This window comes from Bos indicus, chromosome X (genome assembly GCF_029378745.1).
Source record: "Bos indicus isolate NIAB-ARS_2022 breed Sahiwal x Tharparkar chromosome X, NIAB-ARS_B.indTharparkar_mat_pri_1.0, whole genome shotgun sequence".
Lineage (NCBI taxonomy): Eukaryota > Metazoa > Chordata > Mammalia > Artiodactyla > Bovidae > Bos > Bos indicus.
In genome coordinates this window covers 106,449,974-106,476,868 of record NC_091789.1, presented here as the reverse complement: position 1 = coordinate 106,476,868, position 26,895 = coordinate 106,449,974, and the positions used below count along the sequence as shown (strand labels likewise).

Below are 26,895 nucleotides of genomic sequence, written 5' to 3'. Positions count from 1 at the left end.
AACAGCCTTTTCTCTTCAAAGATGTCAAAGTGATGAAACACATAGGCACACAGATGCTGAGAAACTGTTCTAGATTAAAGGAGAGTAGAGAGATGTGCCAATTAAATGCAATATATAAGCCTGGGCCAGAAAATTTGTTTTCTGTGAAGGACATTATTGGAGAAATTGACCAAATTTAAATAAGGCCTGTAGGTAGATAATAGTATTGTATCAATGTTAATCCCCTGATTTTCAGAATTGTACTGTGGTTATATAAGCATTTACTTTATTTTTAGGATAAAAACTCTGAAGCATTTAGGGGCATATCTGCAATTTACCTTAAAAGTGTTCAGGAAAAAACTGGAGAAAAGGGGTGGTGGGGGAGAGAGATAGGGGAAGACAGAGACAGAGAGAGGGAGAGAGGGATGATGGAGAGGGAGAGAATGATAAAGCAAACATAGGGAAAAATTTAACAGTTGGGAATATGAACACAGGGTGTATGGGGGTTATTTGTACTCTTCTTTCAACTTTTCTGAAAGTCTTAAATGATTTAAAAATAATATTAGAAAAAAAGAGAAAGAAATGAGGAACTAAAAAGATGACTGGATGCCCTGAACAGCCAATGAAGTCTGCCAACTGTGACCTCATGGGCTGGGTGAGGTGGTTGAGGGGCTTCCGATGTTGGGATCTTTTAGCCTTTTCCCATGAGGCTCACTCTTCAGTTCTCCTGCCTTGGGGGAAGTGCACAGCCACTGTCACACATGCCCTTGAGCCCCCAGTTTTCAGGGTGACCTGCTGTGCTAGTCTCTCTGCAGTCCCTGAAAACCCTTGGATTGACTCTCTTCAGGGAAGAAGCTTCTAATCTGTTGGAGCTTGGAGCTTGGCCATCACCTGGCCATGAAATGTCGGGGTGAGGGTAGAAAACTGGGATCCAATTGCTTCTTAACATGGCCTTTAAGACTCATCCATATTTCAGCCTTCTCCTTCACTTTCTGAGAGATCTAGAGCCATCAATTCCTCAACCTTTTGAGAGATTTTGTGATATAAATTGAAGGGCTTCTCAAGTGGCACTAGTGGTAAAGAACCCACCTGCTAATGTAGGAAACCTAAGAGTCATGGGTTCAATCCCTGGGTTGAGAAGCTCTCCTGGAGAGGGAAATGGCAACCCACTCTAGCATTGTTCTCTGGAGAATCTCATGGACAAAGGAGCCTGGGTGGCAAAGGAGCCTGGGTGGCAAAGAGTTGGACATGACTGAGCGACTGAGCACACATACACATGATGAAAATTGGGATGGTCATCAGCATCCTTTGCTGCCAGCTTAGGATTCTGTTCTTTTGGTCCTGCCAAGTTATTTGCTTTCCAGCTTTCAAAATTTTGTTTCTATTTTTCTCCTCTCTCATTTCCCCCTGTGTGGTAGTTTATACCTATTAAAAGCTCCAGTTACTCTCATTTTAGTAGGGGTTGCTTCCGCCTGTGATGCAGGAGACCCAGGCTTGATCCCCGAGTCAGGAAGATCCCCTGGAGAAGAAAACGGCAACCCACTCCAGTATTCTTGCCTGGGAAATCCCATGGGCAGAGGAGCCTGGTGGGAAGTCCATAGCTTTACAAAGAGTCGGACACGATGGAGCAACTAACACACACTTACACAAGTGTTTCATCCATGGTTTTTAACAATCTGTGCAGAAATCACTCTGCATTCTTGATGACTTCCTTTGGATATTGTCCCAGAAGTGAAATTATTTGGTAGAATGTGCGGTCCTTTTGAGGCTCTTGATGAACATTGCCAAATTGCTTTTTGATAGGATTATATTTTCACCAAGTTCCTACAACCTGCCTCTTTCCCGAAATTTTGCCTGCCTTGGGTAGCATTATTTTAAAAGCACAAGAAATGTGTGATTTTGACATGGGGAATACTAACTCACTTTTGGCACAGTTCCTCCTAAAGAATGATTTTTTTCAGAGAGAAGATCCAGGTAGGGGCATGAAATGGAAAGGTGGATTCAGGTAAAGGGCCGGAGGCTCAGGGTACTGTGTGTGGAGTGGGGGGAGGGAGATTTCAGCTCTCTTCATGAGGCACCAGGGTTTGCTTGTAGAAGGAAAGGAATCAGAAGTGAACGTGTGAGCCCCAGGTCTCTACTGCCTTCCAGTGTGGTAGGGGCAGCCCTACTTCTAGTACATGTATATTCATTCAGCTGGGCAAACTGAACAGTGGAAATGGTGCTTCTACTCAATGTGCATCACCCTGGAGTAGGCCCTAAATGGGAGACCTGAATCTTCTTTTTATTGATTTATTTATTTCTTCTGTTGAAGAATAATTGATTTACAATATTGTGCCAATCTCTGCTGTGCAACAAAGTGACTCAATTATATACACATAGGTAATCTGAATCTTCCTTTTAATCCAACTCAGTTTCCCTTCTTAGGACCATCTTGTCACACATATAATGCTTTTGTGTTTTGTCTTTTGTGTTATATTACACAGCCCCAGTATGCAAGGCAGTTTCTTCACCTGGTGCTGAACAATTTCTGCTTCACACACTGAGTTGCTTTTTTGGTTTTTTATTTTGGAATAATTTTAGACTTACAAAAATATTCCTAAATCATATACAGAGTTCCCCCATCTGACATCCCTTAATGTTGACACCTTACATAGCCATAGTACTATTGCTGCAACTAGGAAAAGAACACTGATAAAATACTATGTACTAGTATAATTCAGTTCAGTTCAGTTCAGTCTCTCAGTCGTGTCCGACTCTTTGCAACCCCATGAACTGCAGCACTTCAGGCCTCCCTGTCTACCACCAACTCCTGCAGTCTACCCAAACCCATGTCCATCGAGTTGGTGATGCCATCCAGCCATCTCATCCTCCGTTGTCCCCTTATCCTCCTGCCCTCAATCTTTCCCAGTATCAGGGTCTTTTCAAATGAATCAGCTCTTTGCATCAGGTGGCCAAAGTACTGGAGTTTCAGCTTCAACATCAGTCCTTCCAATGAAAACCCAGGACTGATCTCTTTTAGGATGGACTGTTTGGATATCCTTGCAGCCCATGGGACTCTCGACAGTCTTCTCCAACACCACAGTTCAAAAGCATCAGTTCTTCTGTGCTCAGCTTTCTTTATAGTCCAACTCTCACATCCATACATGACCACTGGAAAAAACAGCCTTGACTAGACGGACCTTTGTTGGCAAAGTAATGTCTCTGCTTTTTAATATGCTGTCTAGGTTGGTCATAACTTTCCTTCCAAGGAGTAAGCATCTTTTAATTTCATGGCTGAAATCACCATCTGCAGTGATTTTGGAGTCCAGAAAAATAAAGTCAGCCATTGTTTCCACTGTTTCCCCATCTATTTGCCATGAAGTGATGAGACCAGATGCCATGATCTTCGTTTTCTGAATGTTGAGCTTTAAGCCAAATTTTTCACTCTTCTCTTTCACTTTCATCAAGAGGTTCTTTAGTTCTTCTTCACTTTCTGCCATAAGGGTGGTGTCATCTGCATATCTGAGGTTATTGATATTTCTCCCAGCAATCTTGATTCCAGCTTGTGCTTCCTCCAGCCCAGTGTTTCTCATGATGTACTCTGCATATAAGTTAAATAAGCAGGGTGACAGTATACAGCCTTGATGTACTCCTTTTCCTATTTGGAACCAGTCTGTTGTTCCATGTCCAGTTCTAACTGTTGCTTCCTGACCTGCATACAGGTTTCTCAAGAGGCAGGTCAGGTGGTCTGGTATTCCCATCTCTTTCAGAATTTTCCACAGTTTATAATTAGATCTTAGAACTTCAACAGTTGTCCCACTGAGAAAGAGAAACGTGGCCCACAGTAGCATGAACATTGTTTAAATAAAAATGACCAAATACACCCCATCCTGGCTACTGTGAGTGACTGCTGCTTCCCTAACTACAGAGTTACCCTGCGCCATTCCTCCCACTTTAAAGATAAGATTTACTGAGGCGTGCAATCATGGATTTACTCCCTGTTCCTGACAGCATTCCATCTAAAGCAAAGCTCTGCTTTCTTGAACTCTCCCCCAAATCACTTAATAAGCCCAAATCTCTAAGTCCTTTCTAACCCCCTCTTACTAAGACACTTCATGTTGCTCCATGGTGCCCGTTCTCCCTTGTTTTGATGAGCAGTAAATTCAACTGGTTCAACTACAGCTCTGTGGCTGCTGAGTTTGAGCTGGTGAGTGTTGTCACTGCTGATGTCCTTTTTCTGCTCCAGGATCCAGCCTAGGCCCCCATGTTGTATGTAGTTCTCCTGTCTCCTTAGGCACCGGCAATCCATGATAATTCCTGACTCTTTTCTTGTCTCTCATGGCTAGTTGTAGGTTGTCCCTCAATGTGTTTGATGTTATCTCATGAGTCAACTGAGGTTTTGCACGTGGAGCAAAAATACCCTTCTCAGTGCATCATATCAGAACGTACCTGATGTCTATGTGACTTATGACAAGTGACATTGACCTTGATCACTTGGTTACAGTAGTGTCTGCCAGGTTTCTTCAAGCATAAATTTACAATTTTTTTTCCTCTTTGTAATTAATGGGATGTTGTGGCAAGGTAACTTTGAGATCATGCAAGCATCCTGTTTCTTCCTACTTTGATCAACCAGTTTCAGCCCCTACTGAGGATTCTTGCCTGCAATCATTATTAATCTGGTGTTTGCCAAGTGGTGATTTTCCACTTGCATCATTTCTTCTGCATTTATTGGAATTCTACTGTAAAGAAGAGCTCTTGCCTTTCCCATTTATTTACTTATCTGGTTATTTATTTGTATCAGTATGGTCTCATAAGAATTGATTTTATTCTATGGATTATTTCTATCATTACTTATTTAATATTCAAATTGTCCCAAATTTGGCTATGGGAGCCCCTTCAAGTTGGTTCCTGTGTCCTTTTAACATGCCCCCAATTTTTTTAGCACGTCCTCCCTTTCTGGCAGCACAAGAGTATTACAGGCTCATCTTGTACTTTCCCTATGTAATCTCAGAATCAGCCATTTCCCGAAAGAGCTCTGGTTTCTCTTACTAGGTCTTAGAAACCAAGACCTAGGCACTGTGTACTGGAGTGTCACTGCTTATAGGCCATCTCAGAGAATAAAGCTTGGAAATATATTTCTACACACTTCTCTACACTCACATCTCTAGCCCTATATCTATCCATCTGTGTATATATATACCTAAAAAATCCCGAGTTCAGGGACTTCCCTGGTGGTTCAGGGATTAAAACTCCACACTTGCACTGCAAGGGGCTTGACTTTGATCCTTGGTTGGGGAACTAAGATTCTACCTGCCTTGAGTTGTGGCCAGAAAAAAAAAATCGTGAGTTCATAGTGATACTTCCAATTCCAGTCTAACATCACAACATTCAAAATTGGAAGGAGCACAAAATTCTGTATTTCCTGACTTGTAACTTTTTTCTCCAAGCAATACTTGCTCAAGACTTAAAGTAGTTTCAGAACTGCTAACCCAGATTCTCATAGGAAAAATAATCACTAACCAGAGCACAGTTTTTGTGAATGGATTTTCCCCCCTCTTTTTAAATTGAGGTAGAATTCACATACTATAAAATTAACCATTTTAAAGTGTGTGTAGACTTCTTGTTGTTTGTTGTCTTATACTATGTAGTCAAAAGGCTTACTTTCCAAGTTACCTAGGTTAGAGAAACCTAGGTTAAACTAGGTTAGTTTCTCTGGTAGTTATTTTATTCTTTATTTTTTTCAATACAGTTGTGTCCATTTGTTATTCTTTGTATTTCATTTTAGTTCAACCCACATACTGGCTGATCTTGATTCTTTATTTGTGGATTGTGTGAGGTAGTCTCATGATTCTAAAAAAAAAAGGTACACTCAGAGAAGTTTCACTCCCTCTTCATCCCTTCGGCTCACTCCCATTCCTCTCTTCTTTCCACTCCATTGACATCCATTCCCTGTAGGGAACCAATCTCATTAGCTTCTGGTTTATTCTTTATATAGCTACACACCCACAGACACATGTATCTGTGTATATATATATCATTTTTTGCATCACAGATGAGCAGATGCATAAATGTTTTCTTGTATATTTTTTCTTACATGAAAAGTAGCATTCTGTAAACACACCTCTGTGCTTTTTTTTCTCGCTTCATAGTATAGCTTGCAAATCACTCCATATCAGTTCCTAGAGATCTTCCTTATTCATTTGTAGAGCTGCGTAGCACTCCTTTGTGTGGATGTGTGCTGCAGCGTCTTCAATCACTCTCCCGTGGCATTGAAATTGTTTTCGATATTTGCAATTATGAACAATGCTACAATCAATAACTTTGAGGCACTGAGTTTTGTGAGAGGGGCTGGTACAAGATTTGAAGGCAGATGACTCAGCTTCCAGAACTGCCACTCTGTCTGCAGGGCCACACTGCTTCCACAGGCAGCTCAGGCCTGAGATGATGCCCTGATCGCCCTAGTGGGCTGGGGCTTCTCCCTCTCCTTGTCTGCTTCTACGATGAGCTCCAATAGGCAGGCCCCTGGTTGTTCAGTTCCCCTTTGCTGGCCTATTCCTCTAAGTTGCCTTCTTGGAGGGTCATTATATCTGCACATTTGGGGCCCCCTGCCTGGGTGTTAACCATCCCTCACAACCCACAGTCACAACCATTTTTAAACAATGACACAAAGTTGTTGTGGACAGACCAGAGTATACTTGTGTGCATGTGAGCTCAGCTGTGCCAATATTTGTGGACAACAGGCCCTAAGTGGGCAGAAAAGCCATATCACCATGCATAGACAGTGAGCCAAGAGCTTTCAATGGGCCAAGAGGGCACTAGAATTTCCTGAGCATGGATGGACTTCCCAAGGCCCCCCAAATTACCTGCTTGAGGAGGATTCCCTCCTGAGCCTGGTGGAGGGCCAGTCTGGGGATGCGAGCGTATTGGCTTCCCAGCTGCCTTTCAAGATCAACCCAGAGTCTGGAGAGTGAGAGGGAAGAAAAATGGCCCCTGTCACACTGTCTGGCAGCCTGCAGCACCCTCATGATTCCTCTGGTCTGGAGCAGAGCCTTGGGACAGAGGTCAAGATCCCTCCCAAGAGGCTACAGCACTCACTTCGGCTGTGTGAGGAGCCCTTTCTGCCAGGAAACCCTCTGCCCTTTCCTAAGGAAAGGCCATCAGATACAGAATGCCCACATGTGCCAGGCCCTTGAGAAATGATCAGTTATTTAAATGGGATAATAACCCTATGAAGGTAAATCTTTTCCTCACCATTTTATGGATGAGGAAAGTGAGACTTGGAGAGACTAAGCAACTTGCCCAAGGTTACCGAGTAACCAGCAGAGTCGTGATTTGAAACCAGGTCTGTCTGATTCCAGGGCTCTACTTTTTTCCAAAATGAACACAAATCCCACAAAGTATTTATTTAAACTCTAGAGGAAACATTCAGGCTCTTGCAATTGCTTATCAGCAGAAGTCAGATGCTACACGGGAGGACTAGGAAAGCGGGAGACCTGAAAATTGTTGCCTTGAGCAAATCGCTGAACCAGTTTCCTTGTTTGAAAAGTAGGACTTGCCCACAGGGCTGTGGGGATGCAGACCTGACAACTGCAGCCAATGGAGTCTTTTCTCCTAGGTCAGTTCCTTTGCCATGATAAGGCTTCCCTGGTGGCTCAGACAGTAAAGAATCTGCCTGCAGTGCAGGAGACCCAGGTTCAATCCCTGGGTCCGGAAGATCCCCTGGAGGAGGAAATGGCAACTCACTTCAGGATTCTTGCCTGGAGAATCCCATGCACAGAGGAGCCTGGTGGGCTATAGGCCATGGGTACTCGACTGAGCGACTAACACTGTCACTTTACCATGATGGTTACTAAATATTTTATATCACCTCTGGTTCCACAGATACTCCTTTTGGTTGTGGAGGTCAAGTGAGACCCCAGTAAATCCCAAGAACCCACTACACAGAGGTTAATCAGCATTCTCAGGCACTCAGAGCTGGCTGCGTGGGCAGGCAACATAGAGTTACACAAGACCTGCACTTAGTTTAATGCTCTGCTGGTGCCATCTTGCATTTCTCAATGACAGGAGGCCCCATGTTTCCGTTTTGCACTGGGCCCCACAAATTATGTAGCTTCAGGCAAAAAGACAGTGGCTGATGAAACCCAGAAAAATACTCTATTGTCTCCAATCACATTCCACTACAATGATTTTATTCTGACTGAAGTCTCTAGAGTGTTTACTCACTTGTCTCCTGGCTGTTGAGGGGAAAGAACTGTCTTGAGGAAGTGGCTATATCCTGTATATGTCCAGCATGCTGTCTTTGTCTGTTCTGGCTGCTATAACAATACCACAGACTGGGTGGTTTATAACCAATAATTGTTTCTCACAGTTCCAGTGGCTGGGAAGTCCAAGATCATGGCACTAGCAGATTTGATGTCTGCTGAGAACAAGCTTCTTGGTTCACAGCCAGGACCAGATCTTCCTGCTGTGTCCCCACAAGGCAGGAGTGATGGAGCTCTCTAGGGTCTCATTTATAAGGGCACTCACCCCATTCATGAAGGCTCCACTCTCATGACCCATTAATAGTTAACTCCCCAAAACTCTACTCCCAAATACCATCACATTGGGAGTTAAGATCTCAACCTATGAATTTTGGAGGGGGACACAAATAATCAGTTTAGAGCACATGGTATACGAAAAACACCAAACAAAAAGGGTTGAAAAACATAGTCATTATTCTTAGCAAGAACATTTTCTGAGCACTTGCTCTGTGCTCAGCCTGGTGCTGGCTGTGACAGGGAACACAAAGAGCTCTGTGCCACTGCCACCTTCAAGGAGTGCCCAGCTGGATGGGAAGGAGGGGCATATATCTCTCTGGAATACCCTTGGGATTAGCCTCATATGGGCACAGACTTGGGGTTCAGGGGTACAGAGGAGGGATTCAGAAAGGGCTTGATGGGGACTGGGCTGTCAGGAAAAGCTTAGGGTCCAGGTAGGACTCAGGTCTAGTTAAGATGCCTGGGGCTTAGTAAGTGGAGGAACAGAACGGTCCAAGCCTCAGACCTGAATATGGACACATAATAACTCCCTCCTGGTGGGTCTGGCTTTTGAATCCATCAGAATAGACTGGAATTAGGGAGTACTGCAAGTTCAGTTCTCTGTAAGCAGACATTAAGATGAGTTCAAGATATGTGTTTGTCTCCTGTGGCTGCTATAACAATTATTCCAAAGTGGGTGGCTTAAAACAATAGAAATGTATCCTCTGAGAGTTCTGAAAACCAGAAGTTTAAGATCAGTTTCACTGGGCTAAAAAAGCAAGGTGTTGGGAAAGGTGATCAGTCACCCTCCAGACCAAGCCAGGAAGTAACTGGCTCAGAAATTCTCAGGCAGCCCAAACCTGCCCTTCCAAAAGCTTGTCTTGGCATCCTCATTGTCATGGTTGCCCCAGAGGTAGTCAAAAGGGAGACCCCCCAACTGCATCGCAGTGTACAACAAAATATGACTTTCCTTGGCTCATCTTTAAATGTCAACAAAGGGACCAAAGTTGGGCAGGACAGAGGCTGAAGGGGACTTCCCAGGTGGCGCTAGTGGTAAAGGACCTGCCTGCCAATGCAGAAGACTAAGAGACTTGGGTTCGATCCCTGGGTTAGGAAGATCCCCTGGAGAAGGAAATGGCAACCCACTCCAGCATTCTTGCCTGGAGAATCCCATGGACGGAGGAGTCTGGCGGGATACAGCCCATAGGCTTGCAAAGAGTCAGACACGACAGAAGCAACTTAACATCCACACACAAGGCTGAAAGGGAAGGCAAGAGGAGCCTGGACTGGTTGCTGGAGTTCTGAAACTATGCTGGCAAGTCACTCTGCCTCCCTGGGCCTCAGTTTCCACATCTGCTGCGTGAAGCCTATTACGCCAGGCATTTTATCTTAAAGGTGGTGACTCAGAGGTAGAAAAGTGAAAGTGAAGTCACTCAGTCATGTCCAACTCTTTGCGACCCCATGGACTGTAGCCTATCAGGGTCCTCTGTCCATGGGATTCTCCAGGCAAGAATACTGGAGTGGGTTGCCATTTCCTTCTCCAGGGGATCTTCCCAACCCAGGGATCGAACCCGGGTCTCCCACATTGCGGGCGGGTGCTTTATCATCTGAGCCACCAGGGAAGCCCAAAAGAGGAGGCCAACTGAGAGGTCTCTGAGGGTAGAAGGCAGGCAGGGAGACTGGGCAAAAGTCCAAGGAACTCCCATTAGTGTTTGCAGCCTGGGCAAGAGGGTACATGGAAACTGACATACCACATGGCTAATCATTTGAAAGGTATAAAAACACGCAAGCTGCTGAATAAAATATATTCTGTTGGCTGACCTTGAAAAAGTTTTTTTTAGAATGACCCATAAGGCCAAGTTTTAACGAAAATTCTCAGACTCCTTAGAGTCCTGCCCTGGAGGAAGTTATATAGAGAGACCTGGCCCTGGTCCCCGGCTATGGCTATGAAGAATGTTCTACTCACAGACCTCCTGCTCCAGGGAGCTCAACTGGCTAAGTGCCCTGCGCTGTGCTTTGAAATCCATCTTTGCAGTTGGGCTAAGGCCACGCTTCCCATGGGCTGTTCCCTGCAGCGGGAATATAAGGGCCGTCCATCCTTGGGAAGTTCCTCTGATGACTGGCTTCACCTCAAGGACACCCTGACAGCCCTGCTGAATCTTATTTTGGTTGAGCAGAGGGGATTCTGGGATGCTCTCATCTGATCTTATTGCCTTCACTCAGGGGAGGGGGCGTCAGCCTTCCAGCCTGGCCTTATGGTTCTCCCCATGGTCTTTGGCTGCCCCCTCCTTTCCTCCCACACAGCCATCTTCCTCAATACAATCCTTGCCCACTTAATCCTGTCTTGACATCTGGTTCTCAGAGGATGTGGACAAACATGTTGGCCCCCAGCCCAGCACTCTTCTCTTCTTACCCCTGCCTCCTTCCCACGCCATTAAGTGCCTCCTGTCCCCATGTCCCCTCGGCCTTCAGTCTCCTCACCCCATGGCAGTATGGGGAGTGTGGCAGGAGGGCTAGCACCAGGGCCAAGTCTTTCCTCCATGTCACTCTTTTGACTCCATGGCTCTGTCTCATTTACCCTGCCTGTGCATGCGTGCTTCTGGAACATTCTTTGTAACCAACTGGGTTGGGAGGAGGAAGTGTGTGTCCTGGGCCCTTCACATCTCTGGCATTTTTCACTAACTCAAGAGTCTTGTGGAGAAGAGAGAAAATTGAGGCTCAAAGAGGCTGAGTGAGTGTCCACATCCAGGTCTTCCAATGCCCAACCCTGGGCTCTTCCATGATGTCCCAGCTAGGGGTAGAGGGGACAGGTAGCAGTCACGCCGCCCTCTGGCCCAACTGTCCTCTGGTGGTTGGCATGTTCCTCTGTCTCTGGGACACCAAAGTTCCTTTCTCCCAAAATGGCTAAAAGGGAGCAGCTTCTTTCAATCATGCAGTGAGCCAAGTGGGCAGTGGAAGTTCCGAGGATGTGGGTAGGCAAGGCTCCAGCCCCTCAGAACTTATCATCATACTTGCAGTCTGGGTAGCGGTAGGCGAATCTGGGGTCACAGGTTCTCAGGGGTCTCAAGATGTCCTTCAGCCGGCTGGCGGCCCCGAGGACCTCCGGGTCTGGCCGGGTTCCGTCTGCGCAGCGAGTGAGCTCGGCGTCAATCTCCTCCTGCACTGGGGACGGGAACTTGGCCTGGAGAAGCAGGGGCAACACCTGGCTGCACACCAGCACCAGGTTCTGCTTCTCAGGGATGGTGTCACAGGAGGGCAGCTTGGTCTGGCAGCCAGAGACCAGGCAGCTGAAGATGTCTTTATTGTCTCCTGCGCTGGAGGCTGCTTGGCTGCCTACACAAGAGATGGAAGATGTTATACACCCTATAGCCCCTGTTCCCTGGGGAGAGGCGCCCCTAATGAGAATTGCTGGGCAAAGTGGTTCAGGCTCCTAGCATCTCCAGTCCCCAGGAAATTTAGGGTTCAGGGACATGACAGGCCCTGTTGAGAACCCTGGAGGGGAGCTCCTTCTGCTAAAATAAGATGAGCTGGCCAGGGAAATGCACTTCTCTGTACCAGAACTTGGCCTTCTAATTATAAGACTCTTGGAAGATTCTTGAGAGTTCCTTGGACTGCAAGAAAATCCAACCAGTCCATCCTAAAGGAAATCAGTCCTGAGCATTCATTGGAAGGACTGATGCTGAAGCTGAAACTCCAATACTTTGGCCACCTGATGTGAAGAGCTGACTCTTTTGAAAAGACCTTGATACTGGGCAAGATTGAAGGCAGGAGGAGAAGGGGATGACAGAGGATGAGATGGTTGGATGGCATCATGGACTCAGTGGACATGAGTTTGGGCAAGCTCTGGGAGATGGTGAAGGACAGGGAAGCCTGGTGTGCTGCAGTCCCTGGGGTTGCAAAGAGTTGGATATGACTGAGTGACTGAACAACGATTGTAAGGCAGACATACCTGCTGTGATTCTCCCATGATTACTACTGAATTGGGGAACACTGAGGAAATTCCTCAGACCGGTTCCATTTGCTCTTTTTAAACACAAAGTCGGGAGAAAGAACAGGTAATCCAGAATATGTCTTCAACCAATTGGAGTGGGACTGCCATTCAGTGAGTCACATCTCTGAATATTCTGGAATCACCCTCATTTCTTCTCTTCTTAATAAAGGCAAATCAGGAAAGGAGTAAGTGTGGCTTAATTGGTCTATCTTTGTAGGCCTTCTCATATAAATAAAATCAGAAATTTGAGATTAAAATCCTCTGTCCTACTACAGGGCTCAGAATATCTGGTCACCATTAAGGACTGGGGTGTTCAAAAGGTTCTAGAACCCCGGCTGAACCTGTGTACATCATGAGAAACACAGTTCACTCATACACCTCAGTTGGTGCCATGCTTTTCAATCTGCAGCCCACCAGGCTCCTCTGTCCATGGGATTCTCCAGGCAAGAATACTGGAATGGGTTGCCATGCACTTCTCCAGGGGATCCAGGGATCAAACCCAGGTCTCCTGCATGGCAGGCAGATTCTTTACCATATGAGCCAACATGGAAGCCCTTACACAAACAAAGCATCCCAAATGGATTGTGAAATGTATCAGTGAATCTGCCAGATTGTTCAGACAAAGGCTGAAAGCATTGATGGGAAAGGCTCTGAAGGGGAGCTGGATGTGGTGTGGGGGGTTCTCCATGTGTGAGGAGGGGCTGAGCAGGTCCCTGCACCATACAGACACATCGGGCAATGGCAGTGCCCACAGAGGGTGCCGCTAGGGCCATACCTCCATGACCACCATGCCAATCTTCCTCTCCTGCATTAACAAGGTCAAGTCCAACTCTGCTTTGGCACTGGAGCAGAGACTTAAAAGGGGGAAAGGGACCCTTCCTCTTCCCAAACCTGGGCTTCTCTCAATATGACACACTGGTCAAGCCCAGTAATGTGATACCCCTCCTCCACCGCCCATCACCGTCCCCCCCCCAACTCCTGTCACCCCGACTTTCCCTCTGACAGCTGCTCAGCCAGACCCATGCTGGGTACCTTCCTGCCTGTCGATCACGCCCAGCGCACTGGCATCCCGGATGAACAGATGCCCGTTGTTGAAGATGCCAAACATGTCTGCATCCACGTGGGTGAAGTAGAAGAAATAGTTCAAATCATTGCTCCTCAGAGATTCCAGGACACCCAGGAGCTGGTAGGCCAGGTCGGCCGCCTGGTCTGGCGGCGCACCATAGAATTCCTGCAACGGACTGGTGCTGGTACTGACCAGAAATCTACCACAGGAGCCCAGGTACTTGGGAAGAGGCCAACCCTCAGCGCCCGGGAAGATCTGCCAAGCCAAGAGGAGGAAAGATGAGAGGATTAGAGAGAAAAAACTCCTGGAGGCAACTCTCTCCCTTTCTCTCTCCCTCCCTTCTCCTCCCTCCTCTCTCTCATTCTCTCTCATGAAGAGCACACAGAAAAATCAGCCTTACATAGGTACCTACTGTCTCAAGACATCAGCAAAGCATCTCTTAACCTTGTTTATACCTCTTGGAACATGGCAATTCCTTGCTCCCCCACCACCCACCACCAGTTATTATTCTATTATTGATGGAAAGATTCGTAAAAGGAAGTTCTTCTTTCCGTACGGTGGATTATATTTCAACATAGTTGCCCCAAGCGAGGTAAGAGAGTGCCGATGCACTTGCCATGATTTTAGAGGGTATTCAGGCATCAGGGGAGCTTCCCCAATGGCTCAGTGGTAAAGAACCCGTCTCCAATGTAGGAGACACAGGATATGTGGGTTCGATCCCTGGGTCAGGAAGATCCCCTGGAGAAGTGCATGGCAACCTACTCCAGTATTCTTGCCTGGAGAATCCCATGGACAGAGGAGCCTGGTGGGCTACAGTCCATGGGGTCACAAAAGAGCCAGACACGACTGAGTTCGCATGCATGCACTCAGGCATCAGGGGAATGTGTTTATTTTCAGAGTTGTATATTTGAAAAAATATGACTAGCATTTCAGATTTCACAGATATGTCTGCTTAGGAAGAGGCTATGGAGGGGAAAAGGGTCAACTTAAGACTAATTTAAAGAAAAATATTTTAAAAAATAACAGTGCAGTTAGTAAGTTCTGGGATAGGGCAAAAATTATGAAGATGACCCTTGAGTAAAAAGTTTTCGGAACCACTGCACTGGCCCTGAGCGAATCTGCCTGGCTAGGATAATTACATATTCACAAAGACTCCACAACTGACTGGAATGTTCTGACAGCCTAACACTGGTCCAGGGAAGCACAAAGCTCCAGCCAATTCCATCTCCTTGTAAGGGCTCCAGGAGTATGAGATTAACATACACACTAGTACATACATATAAAACAGATATCCAGCAAGGACTTGCTGTATAGCACAGGGAACACTACTCAATATGTTGTAACAACATATAAAGGAAAAGGATCTGAAAAAGAAATATGTGTGTGTGTGCTCAGTCGTGCGTGTGTGTGCTCAGTCGTGCATATGCGCGCGCGTGTGTGTGCACTCAGTCATGTCTGACTCTTTGCAATGCCATAGTACTTCAGGCTCCTCTGTCTATGGAATTCTCCAGGCAAGAATACTGGAGTGGGTTGCCATTTCCTACTCCAGGGCATCTTCCCGATCCAGGGATGGAACCTGCATGATTTGCATCTCCTGTATTGGCAGGTGGATTCTTTACCACTGTGCTACCTGCCCATATATATATATGTAACTGAATCACTGTGCCGTATATTTGAAACTAACACAACATTATAAATTAACTATATCTCAATAAGGAAAAAAAAGGAGGAGAGAATCCTGGCTTGTCTTTTTTCTTTCTATTTATTGAGGCAGCTATATCTAGGATGGTGTTTCTTTATGGGAGAAATGACAGAAACTATAAATACTTGGCACTTTTCCTCTTATTTTCCTTCTTAAAAAAAACAGTCATCCCCCTTCCTGATGATGTTCTGTGGCCTCCTGCCATTTTAGTCCACTTGCCACGTTGTGAAACCTTTTCTTGTTTTCTCTGTCCACTGGGACCTCTCCCACTGTGTGCCACAGAGGAAGGTCCCTGGTCCCCTGGCAATGTCTAAATGTGTGGCCACGGAGTCACCCCTGTGTTGCAGGCTTGTCAGGAGCTAGGGCTGGAAGTAGTCAGATCATCTGCCTCAGCCACCAACAGTAGGACAACGAGAGAAGAAGACCTCTGAGGGTGCAGGAACCAGCAATTCCTTCTTCTCCTCTAGGATTTGAAATGCTAATATTCAGTTCAGTTCAGTTCAGTTGCTCAGTTGTGTCCGACTCTTTGCAACCCCATGAATCGCAGCACACCAGGCCTCTATCCATCACCAACTCCCGGAGTTCACTCAGACTCAAGTCCATCGAGTCAGTGATGCCATCCAGCCATCTCATCCTCTGTCGTCCCCTTCTCCTCCTGCCCCCAATCCCTCCCAGCATCAGAGTCTTTTCCAATGAGTCAACACTTCGCATGAGGTGGCCAAAGTACTGGAGTTTCAGCTTTAGCATCATTCCTTCCAAAGAAATCCCAGGGCTGATCTCCTTTAGAATGGACTGGTTGGATCTCCTTGCAGTCCAAGGGACTCTCAAGAGTCTTCTCCAACACCACAGTTCAAAAGCATCAATTCTTCAGCGCTCAGCCTTCTTCACAGTCCAACTCTCACATCCATACATGACCCCTGGAAAAACCATAGCCTTGACTAGACGGACCTTTGTTGGCAAAGTAATGTCTCTGCCAACATTACCAGGTGGCTTTTAGCGGATCAGGCATGGACTCTCAGCAGACAGCTCTGGGTTTGGGTTTCATTGCTGACACTGGCTAAGGTACTGTGAGCAAGTCACTTCACTTGTCTGAGATCCACTTACCTCATCTGAAAGAGGGGACAATAACAATATCCCTGTGGGGTTTGTCCTGAGCATTAAATGAGATCATGATGTACAACATTCAACACAATGCTGAGAAATGAGTTGTTATTATGTACTTAGCCATCATCCTTTGGCCAATAATATATAATTACTATATCATATATAAAAAGAATATATAATATCTCATAGTTATAATAACATATATATTATATATAATAGTATATTTAATATATACTGTATAATAATTTATATAGAATAAATAATTATATATTAGTATATTATATACTAATATATACTATATAATTATACTATATTAGTATTATATAGTAATATTATACTATATTAGTATAACCAGGATAAAATATAATTATAACACAAATCATTATAATATAATATAATAATTAATTATAAGTATTAATATTAGTGCAATACTATAAATAATTAAAATATAATAGTAATATAATATCAATCATAATATCGATGTAATATATAATTATTATAATCATCAATATGACTGTATTATATAATAAATAATTATAATATACTTAATAATAATACTAATCATTATTAATTGTTATGGTTCTTCTTCTTCCTCCACGCCCTCTTCTCCCTGCCCCTTCTCCCTCTCCTCTTCCTTCTCTTCTCTTTCCCCTCCCTCTCCTCCTCTCCCACTGCCTCTTCTTCTTCTTTTTTTTCTTTTCCTCATCTCCTCTCTCTTCCTCCCTCCTTAATCTGCTACTCCCTCCCATTTCCTAGTTTCCTTTGTGCCCATTAAGTAAGTGTCCTGACTCTTGGGATCGGGGAGAAATGGGTGTCCTATAGATGTTGACTTGTTAAGAACTGTCTCTATCCCTGGACTGAAAGCTGCATGAAGGCAGGGACCAGCACACCTGCCTTGTTGACCAGTGTTCTAGAGCATCCTCACCTATTTGACCCTTCCCTTTTTGATGGAGGTTTAGGTTACTTCCATCCTTTCATCTTTTCCAAGCACAGCTGCATAGCACACCTCTGAGTGGGTCATCCTTTGGTTTTTCCCCACCTCCCGAGCTTGTTCATACCTTTCTAATCTTTAAGACACCTAGTCAAAATTGCCCTCCTCCACAAAGCCCTTCAGGGCTTTCTCTGGCCATGAAATGTCCACTCCTAGCTGTGCCCCCTCCCCCCCAGCTCCCACACTTCTTTCCTCTGAAACAACAACACATTTTTACTGAGTGCCACAGAGGTTCTATTATAACATGGACTGGTGGCCCCAAGATGTCCAGTGATGGGAGAGAAAGCTCAACCCAGGACCTACCCCCTCAGAGCCTGATGTGAATCCCCTCCCGGACAGGCTTTCCAGGGCAGGGTCACTGCATACCTGTAGAAGGACAGGATGCGTGTTGACAGCTAGTGTGTAGAGGAGACGCAGCTTGTCCCGGTCCGTGAAGTGGTCCATGAAGATGCTGCCAGCGTCAGCCACCTCTGCATAGCGCCGGACCACGCGATCCAGGAGTCGCTGTGAGGGGCAGCGCAACAGAGGGCTGGACAGGCCCTGCAGTGGGGCAGGAGAGATCCAGGGGGGAGAAAAAGGTGCTGAGTGCTTGTGGGGGGCTAGCAGGAGTGGGTATGGGCAGGCTTTGCTGTGGGGGAGATCCCTGGGTTGCGGGGGTCAAGTGGGCCTTGGGGTGGGAAAAGACCCCCAGGGGGTATGGAGCAGAGTACCCCTAGGAGGTGGAGTGAGAGGGGCCTGAGTGGGGTACATGGGTGAGAGCTGGCATTGAGGAGAAGGGACTGAGAGATCCTGGGGTCACGTAGGAGGGTGCTAGGCAGGCAGTGCATCCCTAGCAAGCTCCTAGTAAGAGTTTCGGAGCCTCTGTGTCTCCACACACATTTTGCAACTCAGAAATTGGAAGTTTGTAGGTTAGTGTTGGAAGGGTTGGATTCAGGATTTGAACCCTTTATGAACTGCATGTTTGCTCCTCTCTTGCACCTCATTCATATGTTGAAACCCTAATCCATAATGTGATGGTATTAGGAGGTGAGGCCTTTGAGAGGCAACCAGGTCATGAGGGTGGAGCCCTCATGAATGGGATTAGTGACCTTATAAGAAGAGGCCTGAGAGAACTTGCTCCCTCTCTCTGTTCTCCATCACCCCAAGGAGACCATGAGGAGATGGCTGTCTGCAAACCAGGAGGAGAGACTTCACCAGCAATCAATTGGCTAGCACCTTGAGTTTGGATTTCCCAGCCTCCAGAACTGTGAGAAATACAATTTTGTTTTTCGCTCACCTAGTCTATGGTCTTCTGTTACAACACCCCAAGCCAGGACAGAACCCAATCTGATAGACGCTAACATCCAGGCCTTTTCCCCTGTGGTAGGCCTTGCCCCTCCCTCAACCTGATAAGCTACCCAGGTGGAGACCATAGAAGATAATTTGAAGCTATGAGACAATCTCTGCTTCTGATAATCTTTTCTTGCACGGCCTGAAATTCTGCCATTAAAGATAGTCATTGTTGGGGCAGGGTTGTGTGCGTGTGTGCGTGCTAAGTCACTTTCAGTCATGTCTGACTCTGCGTGACCCTATGGACTGTAACCCACCAGGCTCCTCTGTCCATGGAATTCTCCAGGCAAGAATACTGGAGTGGGTTGCCATGACTTCCTCCAGGGACTCTTTCCAATCCAGGGATCAAACCCGTGTCTCTTATGTGTCCTGCATTGGTAGGCAGGTTCTTTACCACTGAGCCACCTGAGAAGCCTGATGGTTAGGGTTGGAGGTAAGTAATTTCTTCTTCTCTTTTCCAAGAGCTGATTTGTAAATAAAAAATACCTCTGGGAGAGGTATTGGCCATAAAACAATGATAATAGTAGGTAATAATTATTGAGTGCCTACTATACAACAGGCGCTGTTCTAAGACCCTCACAGGTAGTGTGTTCTTTCATTTCCTTCTTCCAAGAACCTAATAAGGTAGATACTACTATTGCCCATTTTGTGGATGGCAATACTGAGATTTAGAGAGATTAAGTGAGTTTCCTCAGGTCACACATACCTAGTATTTGTACTAAGACACAGTACACCAGGTGAGAGGTAGGTAGGTGGAGCCAGGTAGGACCTGCATCCTTATCTTTACTGGGGTTGTAACTCTGTATTTGAGTAAGCTCAGAGCACTCATTCATTCATTCACCTACCAATGTTTGCAGAGAATCCACCAAAGACCAGGCTGTATTCTAGGCACTGTAGATGTAAGGGGGGGCCACAGCAGACACTGCCCTTCCAGGCCTGTCAACTGGGCAGTTGACAGTTGTTAGTGGCTCAGTCATGTCCTACTCTCTGTGACCCCCATGGACTGTAGCCCACCAGGCTCCTCTGTCCATGGAATTCTCCAGGCAACAATACTGGAGTGGGTTGTCATTTCCTTCTCCAGGGGATCTTCTTGACTCAGGGATCAAACCCAGGTCTCCTGCATTGCAGGCAGATTCTTTACCATCTGAGCCACCAAGTAGGAGAGACCGTCAAATGCCCAGCAGTTACTATATGGTGTAGGGAGTGCTAATGACTGGCCTGAGGTCAGGGAGCTGTGGGAGCCCATGGGTGCAGGGCCACATTAAAGCTTTTGGAAGCATTGGTACAAAATCCTTTGTTTTCATGGGCCCCTTTCTCCATAAAAAATGCTTAAAATGATATTTTACAACTGCATTGGTATAAAGATAAATACATTAATATTATACATTCAAACATGTTCTTAGGCCTAAAAGATTATTTTTCTTCTGATTTTGAAGGAAATCAAAACATTTTTGTGGGCCCCTCAAAGGCTTCTTGGAAGACAGTGAAGTCTGAGTGGAGGCCTGAAGCAAGAATAGAGTGAGCCTGCAAAGAGGTGGGGAGGGTATCTGTGCAGAAGGAACAAGATGTGCAAAAACCTTAGTGATGCTATGACAGCATGGAATAAAGAGCCCATTCTTGGAATTTCCAAGAAATTTTTTTTTTCACACTTTAAAAACTTTATTTAAAGAAATTCTTTTTTTTAATTTATTTTTTTAATTGAAAGATAATTGCTGTATAATATTGGGTTAATTTCTGCCATACAGCAACACGAATTAGCTATAGGTATATGGAGAGAATAGCATGGAAGTATATACACCAACATATGTAAAATAGATAGCCAGTGGAAATTTGCTGTATGACTCAGGGAACCCAAACTGGGGCTCTGTAACAACCTAGAGGGGTGGGAAAGGGTGGGAGGTTGGAGGAAAGAAATTCATTAGTTTTTAAAAGCATTACCAAGAGAGAAAAACAGAAAAGGTTTGGAGCAGAAGACATGCCTCCCATCCAGGTGGAGTCTAGTTCTCCCCTGGAGTACAGACTGGTTTTGGTGACTCACTTCCAGTGACTGGAAAGTTTATGGGAGTGATGCTATATGGTTTCTGAGCCTTGGCCATAAAAGGAGATACAACTTCTACTTGGCTCTCTCTTGTACCCAACCACCATGCTGTACAGAAACCCAGGCTACTTGGAGAAAAAGCAAGATCCTTAGCCCTCATTCAGCTGAGTACCTAGTTGACAGCCAGCCCAACTTGCCAGACAAGTGACTGAGCCATGTTGGGAATGGCTCCTCCAATGCTGTATTGAGCATCCTAGTTGATGCTGTGTGGGGCCTCGGGAGTTTTCCTACCAAGCCCTACCGAAATTGAATATTCATGAGGAAAATTGATGATTGCTGTTGTTTTAAGCCCCTAGTTATGAAGTGAGTCGTTATTCAGCAATAAATAATTGATATATTTGCTGAAAAGGTTCAGGGCCACTTCTAGAATTATCACCAAAAGAGGCTTTAAAACCATCTGGTACCCCAGTCTCCCTTAAAGGTGGAGGCAACTGCTTCCCAAGGCCCCACTCACAGATTGGGGCTCTGTAAACTTCTGTTTGTTGTGTGATGGCCACGTGCAAGCCCACAGTGACATTGGCCAATGGCAAACAGAAGTAGGACACTAAACATTTCCAATAAAATAATGACTCATTCTGGATTTCCCATTACTTTGGAGGTTCCAAGTCACTACTCCATTCTCTATACATGGGCAACAGGGCTAACACATCACCTTCCAGTGAAAGACAAAAAGAAAACCAAACCCTGAGCTTCCGTCGCCCCTCCCTCCTCATGCCCAGTTTCCTCATCCTTGTATTTCCTGGCGGTGCCATTGGTAGGTCAGGGTCTTCATGGTGCAGTGATAGGGACCAGGCTTTTGCTCTGCTGCATTGTCACTTTACAGGGACCTTCAGTGCAAGGCGGTACTGAGTGATTGTCAAGCTTCTCTACCACAGTCCCTAACAGTCTATAAAACAGTCAATGAAATAGAATGGGTATATCATTGTGATGGTCAGTTTTATGTGTCAACTTGGCTAGGCTGTGGTGTCCAGTTATTCAATCAAACACTAATCTAGGTGTTGCTGTGAAGAAACTTTGTACAGGAGGTTAACATCTACAGTCAGTTGACTTAAAGGAGGTGAGATTGTATTTGATAATGTGAATGGGCCTGATCCAAGAAGTTGAAAGGCCTTAAGGGCAAAACTAAGGTTTCCTTGAAAAGGAAGAAATTCCACTTGTGGACTATAACATCAGGTCCTGCACAAGGGTCTCCAGCCTGCTGGCCCGTCCTATGGATTTTGGACTTGCCAGTCTCCTCAATCTCATAAGCCAATTTCTTAAAATAAATCTGTTTACATATATGTGTGTGTGTGTGTGCACAAATATATCATATATGTCATATATAATTACATTACATATAATTATTTTTTATAAAATTTATTATATTAATAATTTATACTGTATTAATATTGGTTAACAAATTATTAATATTGTATATTTGTATAATATACTATCATTATACAATACATGCATTACATATATATATTATATACACACACATATTATACACTGGTGCCAAGGGAAAAGCACTTGCTCTCTGCGGAAACAATAGCAACTGAGAAGGAAATCTAGATTTGCTTTCACTTTTGAAGCTTCTAGTGAAATCTGAGTACACCAGAAATAACTTCCCCAATGAGCTGTTTGACCCTCAGTTGGCTTAAATCCACATCCTTGCCTGTGTTTGTTCAACAAAATCACCAGCAATCAGCAGTGTCCTCATGTAAAGGGTTCTTACCAGAACAAAAGCATGAAAGCGAAATTGTTAGACAAATGACTTTGTGACTCTGATGGAGGTCCTTAAAAACTTAAAAGAGTTCTGCTTGTTGTTCTCCCTAGGAGCCAGAGATAAGAGAGTCAAGGGAGCAGGAAGGGGGTTTCCTCAAAGCAGACCACAACTTAGAAGTTCTGTGGACCTTCAGTAACCTTGCCAGAATTGCCCTAGGACTTAAGTTCCAAGCCATGGTTGATGGGACACAGTTCGGGAAAGGAGGGTAACACTTTCTGGAAGTTCCAAATGTCAGGCCATATGGCAAGCCTTTACACAGACATTATCCCGGCATACAAGAACTCTTAGCCTTTAGTTCTCTCTTGCTCTGTGATGCTCCTGGAAATTTAAAGTGATTGATTTTGAAAAGAGCTTAAAGGATTTGTTGGAAATGCAGTAACATTAATTTTTGCACCTTGTGCTGGCCAGTGCAAATGGTAGACTGCGTTATCAAGAGATCTGGTAAAATATTCCCATTTTTCAGATGAGAATACTAAGGTAAGGAACAAGAAAGGGAAGTAGCTTGTTAAAGACCATGTTGCTTATGGGTGCATATTATCCTCAAGTTCATTTCCCATATTAATGATCTCACTTGGTTCTGGATGGTTTTTAGCTGTTTCTCCAAAGCAAATGCTACTTAAAAAGCAAAGATTTACAAAGCAAACTAAATGTCCATCAACAGATGAATGGATAAAGTGGTGTATATATATATATACACACACACACAATGTAATACTACTCAGCCATAAAAGAATGACATTTTACCATTTGCAGCCACATGGAGGAACTTGGAGGGCATTGTGTGCTAAGTCCCTTCAGTCGTGTCCGACTCTGTGTGACCCTATGGACTGCAGCCCCCCAGGCTCCTCTGTCCATGGGATTCTCCAGGCAAGAATACTGGAGTGGGTTGCCATGCCCTCCTCCAGGGGATCTTCCCGACCCAGGGATACAACCTGTGTCTCTTATGTCTCCTGCATTGGCAGGTGGATTCTTTACCACTAGTGCCTCCTGGGAAGCCCTTATACTAAGGGCTTATACTTCCCACCTGGGAGGGCATTATACTAAGTGAAATAAGTTGGTCAGAGAAAGACAGATACTATATGATTTGTTACTTACATGTGGAATCTAAAAAAAAAAAAAAAAGACAAAATAGTGAATATGAAAAAAGACACAGATAGAGAGAGCAAACTAGTGGTTACCAGTGGGGAGAGGGAAGTAGGGAGCGGCAATGCAGGGGTTGGGGATTAAGAGGGTACAAACTATTATGCATAAAATAAGCTACAAGGGTACATTGTATACACCACAGGGAATATAGCCAATATTATTTTTTTGAAAAAGGCAAAAATTTACCACCACTGAATACACTTGTTCTGATGGAAATAAATGTGTAGAAGAAAGAACACTAGCTGCTTTTAGAAAGAAAAATCTAAGACAAGAAGTTGGCTTCCTTTTAAGATTGGAAGTCAGCAAGTTATGGTCACAGTGCTAACTAAAGGCACAGTTTAATTCAGGAATCTGAGCTTCTTTCCAAGGACACATACAACTGACTAATGGAGAGTTTCATGTTAAAATGAGAGTTGATTTTCACTTCTCAGATAGGATCTGTTCTTCGGTCCTAAGGCTTTAAAGAACGTAAAAATAAGACAAATAAAAATTATGTTTGCAAATTATGACACACATCTGAAGATGATATCAGATGTGCTGACTCCAATCACTTTATTCCCCTCCTTACTCTTTCCAAGGGTAAGGGCTACCACCATCTTCCCCATTGGTGGATCAGAACACAGGCGGTGCCCACGCTGTCTGTAGAGAATGGTCAGCCTGTGTACTTTTTTCCATGCACCAAGAGGATAGACATTTCTAAAGTTTGCCATCTCGAGCATGTTCATTGTGAGATACTAAAACACTATGGAAGTATACAGTGTGAAAGTAAAAAAAAAATCACAGAGGCCACCACTGTTCTGTGTGGGTATGTATGAATACACACATGTAGTGATGCCAGGAAAAAAAAATATCTGAAGTTAGCTTTTCCAGTAAGGTTTCTCTGGCCAGCTCAGTTTGGAAAGCTGAGGGAAATCTTGAACAAATGAGTTTTTACATTTAGTGAATTTATTTTTGTCAAGCTCCTAGCACCCAGGGAGAAGAGAAAGTTCTAGGGCTAATAAACGTGTGAGTTGTCTTTCTGGTTGCACGACTCAACACTTTTCACATGATTTAGTTGTTAAATATGCTTGTGAAGCAGGGTTAGGTTAATTATGTATCAGAGTTAATCAGTTGTCTTGATTAGAACAATGACAATTCAATAACTGTATTGGTTGTGGATAATTAAGCCAAAAGTTGCTTGAACATTTCTTCAAGCTGCATTGTATTCAAAACCATGAAAATCCCTGTTTGGTTTATGATACTGAGAGAAACAGCTCATGGTTCTTTTCCTACTCCAGTAGATGGATTTTTTTCTCCCACCTTTTATTAAAGTGCTTCCTGTTTGTTTGGTTTTTTTTTAATCTGAAATACAGACTTGATGTGAGGTTTCTTAGTTTGCTAACTTTTCATTCTACAAATGCTGGCCACCACAGTGATTATCTTGGAGAAACCATACGGATGATTAAAGCATCCAAAAATGTCCTCATAAAACAACGTTTTATGTTACTTTATGACACAGCTTGTCTCAGCCGCTGTTATTGGTACTAGAGGAGGGAGGGAATTTTGTACAATAGATGGTCCCCAAATCGTTTCAGTTTTGCTTTGAAATCCATAAGCTATGGTAGCTTTACAATAGGCCCCTTCCCCCCGGCCCCCGCCCAGGAAGCTTCTCTCTGTTACGGATCAATTTAGGTTCCCTGCAGTTTAGTCCCTGAAGGAAAGCTAGTCACAAAGGGTAGAAGCAAGGACAGGGAGTCAGCCAAGAATGAATCCAGAATCTGGAGTTTACCTTGGATCACCTCAGAGTGGATAACATACCTCGGAGGGGTGACTAGATGTTAAAACAACATTAAATTAAAAACTAAACAGACTTGGTTGGGCGGGGCGAGGGCTATTAAACATTTCCCTTGCACAGGAACGCCTGTCTCTGACAGAGCTCTCATTTCCACATAAAACAGAGCCTCTAGCTCTGCAACATCCTTTCTTTGGGTGGGGTTTCTGTTTGTTTAGATTCTTGATACTCCGCAGAGTTTCTGGGTTGAGCCCTGATGGAATGTTTGATAAGTTCTGTTTAAGTCGATGGAGAGGATTCCCAGGAGAGGAGTAATGGAGATTCCCTGCTGGGATCCCCCTTGGGTGGTTATGTGGCTTTATCCTGTCTCCTGCTTCTAGCAGTGCCTCCTGGTGGATCTTCTGCATATCTAACCTCTCCAGGCCACTGCCTGCTCCCCTCTTATTTCATCCTGGAATCCATTGGCCTGGGTAGGTGGCAACCCAACTGCAAAGGTGACAAACTGGATTCAGTAGCAACTTTGAGAGGCAGTGGGGCTCCCCAGGTGGTGCTAGTGGTAAAGAACCTGCCTGCCAATTCAGGAGCCATAAGAGACGTGGGTTCAATCCCTGGTTTGGGAAGATCCCCTGGAGAAGGGAATGGCAACACACTCCAGTATTCTTGTTGCCTGGAGAATCCCATGGACAGAGGAGCCTGGAGGGCTACAGTCCATGGGGTTGCAAAGAGTAGGACACGACTGAAGCGACTTAGCGCGTGCACTTGACAAAATAGTTACAAGCATGTCTTTTAGAGGCAAGTTACCTCTAATACCAGCTGTCATTTAACAACCACATGACCTGGAAAAATTTCTTCAAATGATCTATGCCTTAGTTTCCTCATGTGTAACTGAGGGATAATAATTAAGGGGACTCTTATCTTCTAAACCTGGATATTTTTGAGATTGAATGGGATGATACTTGTTATTCGATCAGGACAGATGGCATATGCTGGGACTATCTCTGGCAAACCTGAATGTATGGTTGCTCTAATAATTATGGTACCTACCTCATCAGGGTGTTGGGAAGGTCAAATCTTTGGAAAAAGTGTCTGACACATGGGAAGGGCTCTATGACTATTTGCTATTATTTACCCCAAAGATAGGACCTTTCCCAGTTTTCTCACTTCTGTTAGTGACCCTTCTCCCAGTCTTCCAAGTTAAGAATATCTGGAGCTATTTTTGACTTTCTTATCTTAATGGCTGATCTCTTCCATATTTGATTCACCATGTCAAGTTGTGCAATTGTCAGTGTGATCTCCAACATGTATTATGTTGTGTCTATTTGTGACCTCAGTCACCTCTTCTGTCGGGAGCCACGTTAGGCATTACTGACACTCTCCCCCAGCTTGTGCTCCCCCTGGGCTTAGCTGGCCCAAGGGTATGCCTTTAGGCAAATTTCTTTCCCTCTCTGAGGCTGTTTCCTC

The 26,895-nt window shown here is 44.8% G+C and overlaps 1 protein-coding gene across 1 annotated transcript in view; it reads right to left on the bottom strand.

Moving 5' to 3' along the window:
• Positions 1-4,103: 4,103 nt before the first annotated feature.
• DIPK2B (divergent protein kinase domain 2B) overlaps positions 4,104-26,895 on the bottom strand; it is a 49,941-nt gene continuing 27,149 nt past the window's right edge. Inside the window, exons 3-5 of the mRNA XM_019956020.2 lie at positions 17,695-17,868; positions 13,498-13,786; positions 4,104-11,807 (exon numbers count right to left, since the gene is read on the bottom strand). Of these exons, the coding sequence (XP_019811579.2) occupies positions 11,467-11,807; positions 13,498-13,786; positions 17,695-17,868 (804 nt within the window). The 3' untranslated portion in view covers positions 4,104-11,466. The remainder of the gene's footprint in view (positions 11,808-13,497; positions 13,787-17,694; positions 17,869-26,895) is intronic.